The sequence below is a fragment of the Meleagris gallopavo genome, chromosome 6, assembly GCF_000146605.3.
Source record: "Meleagris gallopavo isolate NT-WF06-2002-E0010 breed Aviagen turkey brand Nicholas breeding stock chromosome 6, Turkey_5.1, whole genome shotgun sequence".
Classification (NCBI taxonomy): domain Eukaryota; kingdom Metazoa; phylum Chordata; class Aves; order Galliformes; family Phasianidae; genus Meleagris; species Meleagris gallopavo.
In genome coordinates this window covers 1,751,080-1,762,558 of record NC_015016.2, presented here as the reverse complement: position 1 = coordinate 1,762,558, position 11,479 = coordinate 1,751,080, and the positions used below count along the sequence as shown (strand labels likewise).

General features: G+C 42.1%; 1 protein-coding gene across 1 annotated transcript in view; it reads left to right on the top strand.

Annotated features, from left to right (window-relative positions):
* The window catches only part of OBSCN (obscurin, cytoskeletal calmodulin and titin-interacting RhoGEF), a 170,471-nt gene that overhangs the window by 46,229 nt on the left and 112,763 nt on the right, over positions 1-11,479 (top strand). The window contains 9 exon segments of the mRNA XM_010712264.3: positions 108-374; positions 847-1,116; positions 1,331-1,594; positions 5,609-5,875; positions 6,195-6,307; positions 7,013-7,166; positions 9,231-9,392; positions 9,964-10,068; positions 10,745-11,011. Coding sequence (XP_010710566.1) covers positions 108-374; positions 847-1,116; positions 1,331-1,594; positions 5,609-5,875; positions 6,195-6,307; positions 7,013-7,166; positions 9,231-9,392; positions 9,964-10,068; positions 10,745-11,011 — 1,869 coding nt within the window.

Genomic DNA, 11,479 nt, shown 5'->3' with positions numbered 1-11,479 from the left:
TCTTGTGTTTTTTTTTTTTTCTTTTAAATTTGGCTCTAATAGGTTTTGTAGAACACGTTTCTTAACTCCTTCTTTCTCATAGTTCTTCTCTTTCCTCTCCATCTTAGAAATCCCAGTGAAGTTCACCAAGAAGCTCGAAGCCGTTAAGGCTGAGATTGGAGGCAGTGTCACTTTGAGCTGTGAAGTGAGCCATGCCAAAGGCAAGGTGGTGTGGCGCAGGAATGCAGTTGAGATCAAACCCAGCAAACGTTTCCAGATTCACGAGGAGGGGGTCAGAAGAACCCTGACAATAACAGGGATCAGGGCTGAGGATGAGGGAGAGTACTTCTGTGAGTCCAGAGATGACAAGAGCAGCATTACCATCACCCCCAAAGGTATGTCTCTGGAAATGAAGGGTGACAGTGTGGAAGGATTCTTGGCTTCCCTCATCAGCCATTACAACCCTGCAGAGCTGAGTTTATTCATGTGTTTATGCTGCTCCCTGTGTTAACAACCAAGCACAAAGCTTCACTTCCTCTCTAAATAGCTGTGGAACATCTATTTGTGAAACGCACAGCTGTTGAGCTCATGTAGGTGGGCAAATCAACCTTCATGCCACATCGAGGCTGGAATTAAGCATCCCAAATGTAAGATGGGTATTTTTCCCCTTTCTTTTCCTTTCTTTTTTTTGCATCTTTATAGATACAACCTACAGACAGGAGATGTGATGGTGCGTTATGGTGGTCACTTACTGCGAGTTATAAAATTTGATGCTTCCAATAAAATCATTGACCCTGCTGGGTCTTTGAAGGCACTCATACCTCATCTCAAAGATGTGCTCCTAAGTGGTTTCTTCTTCTCCATCAGCTCCCAGAGTGGTGAAATTTGTTACGAGTCTCAACAACGTGGCTTCTGAAGAAGGAAAAGAGGCTGTGTTCAAGTGCACTGTTTCTCCCAGTGATGCTGTGGTCACCTGGTTCAGGAATGGTGTCAAGATTGAAGCCAGCAAGAAATATGTGATCTCACAGAAGGACACCAACCACAGCCTCACCATCACTGATCTGACACTGGAAGATGCAGCTGAAATCTCTGCCAATGCTGAGGGCGTAGAAAGCACAGCCAACCTCAGAGTCCGAGGTAAGGGGCAGTAATGCCCTGTTGACAGGTTGTCACTGGTGCTGTGGTTTGTGGGTTTTATGTAGTCTTTCCTCTGATTATGGTAACGGTATGGAATTTTGTTTCCCCAGAGTGCACTGGGACTGGAGCCACCATTTAAATTCTTTCTAAAAAAAACTGTTTTGTTTTTTGTGGATTCTCTACATTGTTACTATTATTTCTTCTCATTTACCAGAGGCCTCAATCTCCTTCAAGAAGAAACTGGAGCCTAAAACTGTTGAAGAGAGAGACACAGTGACCCTGGAGGTAGAGCTGACCAAGCCTGGAGAAGTCAAGTGGATGAGGAACAGCATTGTATTGAAGCCCAGTGAAAAAATAGAGATCAAAGCTGAGGGAACAAAGCATATCTTGATAGTTAAGGACATCTCCTTTGCAGACAGGGGCTTTTACTGCTGTGAGAGTCCTGATGACAAGACCCAAGCCAAGATCAATGTGGAAAGTAAGTTGAATGATTGCAAGATCTGTAAATACACTGGATTCGGTTTGAACTTGGATTCGGGTCTTCTCCATTATCACAATGGCCACTGCCACCCCTACTTGCCATGGGGACATGGGGTCACAGCTGTGGGCTTAGCCATCAGATAAATTCCTGAGGTAAGGTGGAAGAGAAGGCTTCTCATTGACCATAAGCTTTCAGCAGATTCTTCTCTTTCTTCTGCCCCATCCCTGGAGGCATCCAAGGCCAGGCTGGATGTGGCTCTGGGCAGCCTGGTCTGCTGGTTAGTGACCCTGCACGCAGCAGGGAGTTGAAACTAGATGAACGTTGTGGTCTTTTCCAATTCAGGCCATTCTATGATTCTGGTATTTCTCACTCTGGTACAGTCTGCTTTTTTCATTTGTATAGCTATTAGCAACCTATTCCCTGCTTTACCCATCCATTCGTCTCTACAAAGCACATCTTTCAGAGAATCTCTTTATATTCAGTCGGAGTTAAAAAATCAAAATAAAAACACAACAGCAAATCTATCCATGGATGCTTTCCTTTCAAGTAAGCTAATGGTGCCTCAGGTGTAGCCCTGTACTTCTGTCCTGTTTCTGCATCCTTTTGCCATGATTGCTACAGAATAGACAAGGACAGAATTTAAGCACTTAAGGTCTACCTAATTTTGTCTACAAAGCCCCTGCCACAAATTGCTGCTGTGTAGGTCATAAATAATAGGTACTGAAAGACTTGATAGCAGGCTTATAGTACATAAAAGGCTCTTAGAAAGTGGAAGCAAACAATCTATTCTCCATGCAGAAATAATGGACTTCAATTGCAATGAGAAAGATACAAGTTATACAACAAAAAAGCTTTTTAATGGTTGGATGATTGAATAAGTCATTTGGAGGGGCTTTGAAGCCTCCACCACGGGTTTCAGAAAAGGTTAGTGAAATATCTGTCTGGGACATAAAGAGCTGAGCATGTCCTGGAGCAATGGAGAAGGGCTGGGTGATTTTTGTAGGTATTTTCAGCCATAGAATTTTGTGTTCTGGTGGTGTGAGTGTGTTCTTTCGTACAAGATGGACAGGTTGATTTGTTGCATTGCTTCAGATTTTTGTACTAGAATCTCAGCAGTGCATAGATGTTAGAGCAGGTTAAAGCTCAGACTTCTGCAAAATAAACAAGCCTCTGCAATTCATTTCTAAACTGTTTATCTGTGGATTAGCTTTGCAGTTCCCTTCCATGGGATTACTTATATAGAGTGAGTGCTTAAGTTTAACTCTTGCTTCAGGATTTTGGGCATATTGTTAGGGGAAAACATCACAAATAATTTCACCAACAATTCTCCCCACCTATATGTAGCTTTCCTTTTTCACTGGAAGGTTTTACATTTGCAAATAGGTTGGGCATGAGGAAATTGCTGACAACAACCCCATTAATTCTCATGAAGCTCTAATTTCTCTGACTTTGGCCTTTGCTTTGCGATTCTGCGTGCACGCCCCGTAGCTAAAGCCTGGGTGTCTTTCCCAACCTTCAATCTCCTGTTCTTACTTAAGTTATTCCACTGCAAGTCTTTCTGCTGGTACAAAAGAATTTTTTATTTTGCCCTTTCTGTGAGGCAGCAGCTGGAAAGGGTGAGATGAGGACTGGGTTGGTTTTTTGTTTGTTTGTTTGCCTAAGAGCAAACTGGGGATCAAAAATATCAAAAATTGATGACAAACTGTCTCATACAGAGCAGGGTTTGTCAAATTACTGGCATGCACTGTTAGGACAGCTTCATCACCAACATATTCTGGGCTGACAGCTGTCACAAAACTCTGCTTCTGAGTCCCAAAATGTGCAGTTATCACTTCTCTTGGCAGTTGCTCATCTTTTCTCCAAACTGGATGGTTGTAGGAAACAAAACAAGCAAGCAAACAAACAAAACTACCCACAGATATTAACCTCCAGCTAATTGTCATTGCTAATCTATGGGCCGTGTGCATCACTTCAGATCCTTCTGTGGCCAATAGAGATTGAAAATACCAAGACCTTCAGAGACTGCTTTAATTTGTAGAGACACTTAATTACCCTCTAGAGTGTCTTTCTGAATATTTAAGGGACCACAGGTGACTACGATCCTGATTTATATTTAGGTTCAGGCTTACTGTTTCAGTGAGATTAGACGAATGGCTCCACATAAAATCTGAGCAGCAGTTCATTGAAACCACCTGTTGGAAGAATGCAGCTCAGCGTTGGGCAGTTTGCTGCTTCATTCTCTCTTACAAGTTGCACCCCGAGGCATTTTTTTCCAACTCTGATTGTGTCAGTTTCCTTCCAGCAACATCATCAAATCGTTCAGGTTGGAAAAGATCACTGAGATCCCCAGGTCCAACCCCAGCCCACCCCACCATGCCTGCTAACCATGTCCCTCGGTGCCACATCCCCATGACTCTTGAGCACCTGCAGTGACTGCGGTGTATCGGCATGGTTGCTTCAGCTGTGTGAGTTTTTAGACTCTGGCTGTTGTTATAGCCAAGCAAAAAAAGCAAAACTGGTAGAACAGTGTCTGTACAGGAAACAATTGGCTGTCCTGATAGCTGCCAACAGTGTTTTCACAGTTTTGCACAAGGTGTGTCATGCAAGCTTGCATGAATCTGGATTAAAAACTTCCTGTTCTGATGGAAGGAGAGGATGTTGGTACAAGATAACTACAGGGCTCGTGCTCTCCAGATATCTAGTTGCAATCACAGCTTATTGTTGCTATAGAAAATAGCTTCTCTGTAGATGAACTGAGATAGCTTCATTAAGTGGCTGAAGCTTTAGGTGATCCAAGGTGAAGCATGATCCGAACTGGAATTTAGTTAATTGTAGTAAGGAATTACTGTGATCATACAAGCCGTAGTTATGGGATGCACAGGAAAGGAAAAGCCTCATTCAGCTGTAGTTATTTTAATTCCAAATCCTCCATCTAAAACAGCATTGAGCTCTTCTCCTGGTTTATGGTAGAAGCGAGAGTTTAACAGCAGAAGACTAAAGTTGTGCTCCATATTTCTTGTCACTTAAGCAAATATTTGAATATATTGTTTTCTTTGGCTATACTAGAGCTCGTATTGAGGTCAGCAGATGTTCTTTAAATGCTGGCAGTGAGCATCACTCCTGTCTCTCTCCCTTCTCCTTGGACTGATATTGCATGGTTTGAGAATGCTTTCAGAGCAAAGTAAATGAGGAATAGCTATGTGAAAACCTATTGCTTTACTCCACTGTAAAAGGCACTTAATCAAAAGACAAGTGTGTGTTCCAAGCTTAAGACTGCAGGAGATCCTAGCAACAACTGAGCTGCTCAAACCTGTTGTCTGACTGAATATTTTATTGTCAGTTATGGTCAGGAGGAGATGTTTGAGTAAGACAAATAAAAAAGCCATAGGTAAATTTGTCCTTCTTGTGATACACTTCTAGGCTTATCATCAGGGAAAAGCGTAATTAGGCCAAATAATTATAGCAGAAATTATACCAAGAACATGAGAATTAAATTTCAAATCTCTTGATACGAAGTTAAACTTTAGCTAGTTGTACTATTCCCCAAATGTTTGTTGCCTTATGAGAAGAAGAACTTTGCAAAAGAAATTTTTTTTCGGTCTTGTGTGCAATACAAAGTGGGATAATATCTAGGAGACCACTTGAAACTTTTGCCTGTGACTGTTTTTTTCCATCTGGAAGGATCCGTTTAAGAAGAGCACACATGATCTGATTATGAACAAGTTTTCTTTTTTGTAAAGGTGGTTGTTTAATTTGCAGATACTGTATTTGAGGGAGGGACAGGGAAGTGACTTCTTTTGGAAGTCCTGATGCTATTCAAGCATTCAAGGCCAAGCTGATGGGGCTTTGAGCAACCTGGTCTAGAGGGAGGTGTTCCTGCCTTCAGCAGGAGGGTTGGAATTAGATGATCTTAAAGATCCCTTCCAACCCAAACCTTTCTACGGTTCATTCTATGATTCTATTTCTCAGCTCTTGCTGTGAGATCTCCAACCTCTCCCTGCTGTTTTTCAGTGAGGCAGATCAAGCTGGTGAAAGGTCTGCAGCCCCTCGAAGTCTCTGAGAAGGGAACTGTCACCTTTTCTGTGGAGGTGTCCCATGAGGATGTGGAAGGGACTTGGCAGAAGGATGGCGTGAGGCTGAAGCCTGCACCAAATATCACGATGGGCGTCCAGGGGAAGAAACATTCACTGACACTTTCTTCTGTGACTCTTGAAGATGCAGGACTCGTCTCCTTTAAAGCAGAGGGCATTAATTCATCGGGGAGGCTCACTGTGATAGGTACTGCTTGGTTTGGGATTTGGTTATCTGCTCCTGTTCCCGAGTACTTCAAGAGCACAACCAGCTTTCTTTGCAACTGCAGAGAACGTTATGCACTGAGCCACCAGAATATCCCTCAAGTATTAAGAGGGTTGCTGTAACATCATTGTCCCTAGCACAAGTAATGATAACGTGCTCAGAACAGTAGGTTTTTGTTGTTAATTACAAGTTATATTAAGCATGGAAAGTAGGCCCTGCCTTTTATTATTCCTCATGCCAGATGCTCCTACAGACCTCATTCCCAACTAAATGCGCATCCTTTTTTTTTTTTCCTTCTCAGAATTGCCTGTGAAAATCAGCAAGCCATTGGCAGATATTAGTGTCACTCAGAAGGACAAGGTCACATTCGAGTGTGAGCTGTCCAGGCCCAATGTGGATGTCAAGTGGTTCAAGGTATGGCACGCAATGATATTTTAATTTCTGGCTTCTCTGGAAATGAATGAGAGCCTTTAATTTCACTTGCAAGGGATGCGAGTCTGAGCTTTTGCTTTATAGCTTTGGAATAGCTCTCTTTCCTTTATACTCTTTTACTTGCCCAAATCAGCACTCTCTGTTATATCCTGAGTTCATTTATCAGCTTGAGATTGAAATTTGTCTCGAGCTTATTGTGAACTCCTGAAGTCTTGCTGCACAAAATGTTGTTGGTAGGAGTACAGCTTCAGCTCTCACATAGAAATTGTCACCCAGAATTTGTAGCCTCGTTGTGAACTGAGTTTTAAGGTAAAACCTCAGTTTTCTTTGCACTTGACAGTCTGACAATTTGCTCAGGCACTCTGTGTGCTTTCCTGGGGCTCAGCTGATTCTTCCCTTACGTGGGTATAATGTCATTTCTTCAAGATAATGTCCAAATGGGCTTGTTGCCAATCCTCTGCAGTGCTTTAAGTTGTTACAGGTCAGCCAGAATTTCTGTGTGTTCTACAGCCCTCCCCACATGTTGAAAACATTGCACTGTGCTTAAGTTTCAGCACATGTTCCAGTAAGCACAGTTCCATTAAGTCTAGGGAGGCAGGTGTATTAAGCACGGAGCTGAAGTCTCCTTTTGCTCAGTGCAGATATGGAAGGACTGATGGAGATCTGACTTGGCATTTTCTCTTCTAGGATGGGAAGGAGCTCCGGCAAAGTAAAAAAGTGGGCATTACTTCCCAGGGAAATAAGAGAAGTCTCATTATCCACAAGTGTGAATATGAAGACCAGGGAACCTACACGTGCCAAGCAGCTGAAGACAAGACATCAGCTACGCTAAAGGTTCATGGTATGTTTAACTGAAAGAGTTAATAGATAAATCCTATTGAGGTATTTTGCTCCACAGCAAGAAATGCTTCATGGGCAGTTTGAACATTTCTTGGTTAGTCATTTTTGGATACTTTCCTCTTTTTAGTGAGAATGCTGGCAGAACTGCTGTGTGCTTGTTCTGTCCTTAGAAGAATATTTTTGGAAGAAGCTGTAATTGAGTTTTCCATCTACTAGAAGTGATTTATATTTTCTGGAATTTAAAAAGTATTTCTAGATAAGCAAATGAGCAAAGACTGGACAGACTGGCACAGATCAGGGATTCAGTGTCAGGTATGCCCATGGTTTGGTTCAGCTTCTGCCAGTGCCAAAGAAGGACTTGCATACGTACTTGAATACAAACTGGACAGTCCCTGAGTACAATTTCAAGTCTTGCCATACTTTTTACCAGTGTAGTAAATGCTAAAGAAAATGCCATGATAGCTAACTGCCTCTCTTCTTTATGCTCTAGACAGATTTTCCCTCCATGTATTGCACTGGTTAAACCCCAGTTGTAATTCATCACCAGGCTCTGAAGCATCAGACTGGTTACTGAACGTGCAGGTCTGCTATGACCTGCTAGATGCCATCTTCCAAAGGAACATCTGAAAGGATCCTTTTTTCTGGTTTCTTACTAGATGCTGTCCTCATGTGGCCGCTTAGGTTCAGTGTTAGCAGTCTCTTCATGAACATCTGTCCTGTTCCATTACTTTGGTGAACTCTCATTTTCTCTCTCAGTCTGCAGCCAGGTTGGGCTGCTGTGTCAGTGCTGGCTGGCTTATGCAGTAACTCTGCTCCTGAGGTTAATCCAAGTTATATCCAGGCCCTTCAGAAGGAAAGGGAAGCAGAAGCACAGAAATATGGTCCGGTTCTGACATAAATAAGTGCAGACCTGGAGAGTTAAAAGGGATTGTGCCATGTTTAAGAGATTTTGAAGCAAAGGTTTCTTTAGATAAGACTTGTGCCTGAGATTCCCCGTACGTTCTGGGCACACAAGCTAAGGAGAGACTGGGAGCATGCAGAGAAGTATATGAATGAGAAAGGTTTATAGTGACACAAGAGATTGTAGAGTTCTGTCTAGTTCTCCTTGGCATAATTTGGAAAATAAAGATGAGGTGATTGGTGGTAACCAATATAGCTTCATCGAGGTCAAGTCATGCCTGACAAACTTGGTGGCCTTTCATGATGGAGTAACAGCATCAGTGGATAATGGAAGAGCAACTGATGTTATCTACCTGGACTTGTGCAAAACACTGCATGACATCCTGATCGCCAAATTGGAGAAAAATGGATTTGATGGATAAGGATAAGATTGCATAATAAGGAATTGGCTGGATGGTCACACTCAGAGAGTTGCAGTTAATAGCTCAATGTCCAGGTGGAGACTGGTGTTGGGACCAATGTCATTTAACATCTTTGTAGGCGACATGGACAGTGGGATCAAGGGCACCCTCAACAAGTTTGCAGATGACACCACACTGAGTGGTGCTGTTGACATGCTGGATGGAAGGGATGCTACCCAGAGGGACCTGGGCAAGCTGGAGAGGTGGGCTCACAGCAACCTCATGAAGTTCAACACAGCCAAGTGCCAGGTCCTGCACCTGGGTTGGGGCAATCCCAAGCATAGGTACAGGCTGGGAGGAGAATGGCTAGAGAGCAGCCTTGACCCTAAGAAGAGTCGGTCTGGAGGGATGTGTCCCTGCTTGTAGCAGGGGGGTTGGAACTAGATGATCTTAAAGGTTCTTTCCAACCCAAACCATTCTATTTTATGTTTTTTCTACCCTTAATATGACTGGTTTTAGAATAAATGAGATTCTGGCTTCCATGAAAACTATTTGCAGTATGGTCTATTGTAGCTATTAAGTCTATCTTTAAGTTCAAGGATGATAATGTATGTACTGTGTTGAAGAGAGAAATGACTCATGAACGGATTATGGTTTAGAATAAAATGTAATGCCATTTATTTTCCATGCAAATATGTGTAGGGTAAAGATGGTGCACCCAGTTCTGGAGACACCCTGACAAATATATCTCTACTGTTTCACAGCTCGAGATATCAAGATTGTTAAACCACTGGAAGACGTGGAAGTGAATGAATATGAGAGTGCATCTTTCGTCTGTGAGATTTCACACGATGAGGTTCAAACCCAGTGGTACAAAGATGACGACAAGCTGAAGGCTGACGACAACATTAGAATGCGTCAAGATGGTAGGGTGTAAGGGGGGATCTTTATCCTGAGTGGGGAGTGGGTTGGTGAACAAGCAGAAAGGACATCTGAAATCAAGTTAAGAAGGCTCAGAAGGGAGTTTCCCTTTTGTTTTGGGATTTTGTAGTTAGGCTGGAACAAGTGGCGTGGTGGGAACTTTAGTGCGGGCAATGTGATGCTATCCCACCATCCCATGCTGCCAGGAGCAGGTAGGAAATCAGTGCAATTATTTCCAAAGTGGGTGTGAACAGGGCAGTCAGTTCACCTCTCAAAGGAGTTTTTGTCTGACAGTGGGTGGGATCCTTCTGTCTCAACTACTTTACAGATGAAGCCATGTTTAGATTACGCTTTGATGGGGCTGTGGATGCAGGGAAATGTGTGGCTTCACTCAGATGACAACAGGCAGTGGTGATGTGAAACCAGATGGATGATGCTCAGCCTGGCAATGCTCAAGAAAGCAATGAGTGGTTGTGTGTCTGCTCTCGAGAGTTTGGTGGGGGTGGGTTGGTAGTTGGGCTAGATGATCTTAGTGGGCTTTTTCAACCTTAGTGACTCTGTGGTTCTCTGCTTCAGGAAAGACCTACTCGCTGACTTACACACGTGTCCAAGTCAAAGATGCAGCAGAAATCAAATTTGTAGCAGAAAAGGCAGAATCTCGTGCCCATCTTACAGTTAAAGGTAATTATGCTTTTGATGATGACTTTGCTTGAATTATCTCATGTTTTAAACCAGCTAACATCCTTTGCTTTAATATCAAGGAAGTTAAAAAAGTTAAACCTGGACCTTTCACTGGAAATAAAAACCTTTCTGCCTGTGAAATATACACCTTGTCGTTTGGGATTTATTTTTGCTAAGTAAAACAGTTTATTTTCTCAGATTGATTTTCTACCTTTAGACTTCAGATTTGTGTTTAAACGTTGAGGGATAACAAACATAGCTTGACTTCTTCTTCGTTTTCTCTTGTTGTTTGAAAAGAGCACAGGTCTGTTTGTATATATAATGTTAAGCTTAAATAGTGTGATAGAGAAAGAAAAGGAAGATGTTTGAGTTAGCACGCTACTCAAGAGCTCAGGAAATCTGAGTTCAGTCCCTGACTTTGCCACTGCATGGCCGTATGGTGCTGAATAATTTACTCTTTATGTCTGAAATCTGGCTATCCAAGTGGTAAAATAGGGATAACAAGCCTTTTTATTAGCTCTTTATTTGCTGTGCATTAGATCAAGTGCTTAACAGAGTGTTGCCATCCAAGTAACCATCCATAAAAGAACTATTGCTACTGAGTTTAATTGGCCTCTTTCACAGAAACTGTGCTGATTAGTGTATATATATATATACATATGCTTGTTTGTTTTAGAGCTGCCTGTGAAAATTGTGAAGCCCCTGCGAGATAAGATTGCACTTGAAAAGCATCGGGGATTCCTGGAGTGCCAGGTGTCTCGTGCCAATGCTGAAGTTAAGTGGTACAAAAAGGATGTTGAAATTCATCCTAGTGACAAATACGAAATTGTGAGCGATGGCGTGTATCGGAAACTCATCATCAACGATGCAGGCTATGAAGATGAGGACACATACACTTGTGATGCCTTTGATGACAAAAGCAGTGCTCATTTCTTCGTTGAAGGTAAAAATAAAAATAAAATAAAATAAAAAATAAAAATGGAGTGCAGATAGACTTATACAAAAGCCATTGTCACTTACTTTGAAAACACAGCACAAATTAAACAATTATTTACATTCAGAGAGTTTTTTGTTTTCCCAAAGTCCACTGATATTCTTCCTGCTACAATTATAAGGGCAAGAACATCCTGTAAAATGAATTTCTCCTAAGTAGAATCATTAAATTTGAGCTACAGAGACCTTTACTAGAAGAAAAACTTGAGATAAGTTTCCATAGTTAACCAGAGTGATTATCAATATCTGTGTTTCGTTGAACCTCTATTCCATTTGATAATGCCCAGAGTTTGATATTGGGATGGGAAGGTCATGGTTTGCTTTGCGTATTGGACTGGGAGTCAGAAGATCTGGGCTCTCTTCAGGTTGTCAAAGTCTTATTGTCTGACTTCTTAACAATATTCCTTTTTTTTTTTTT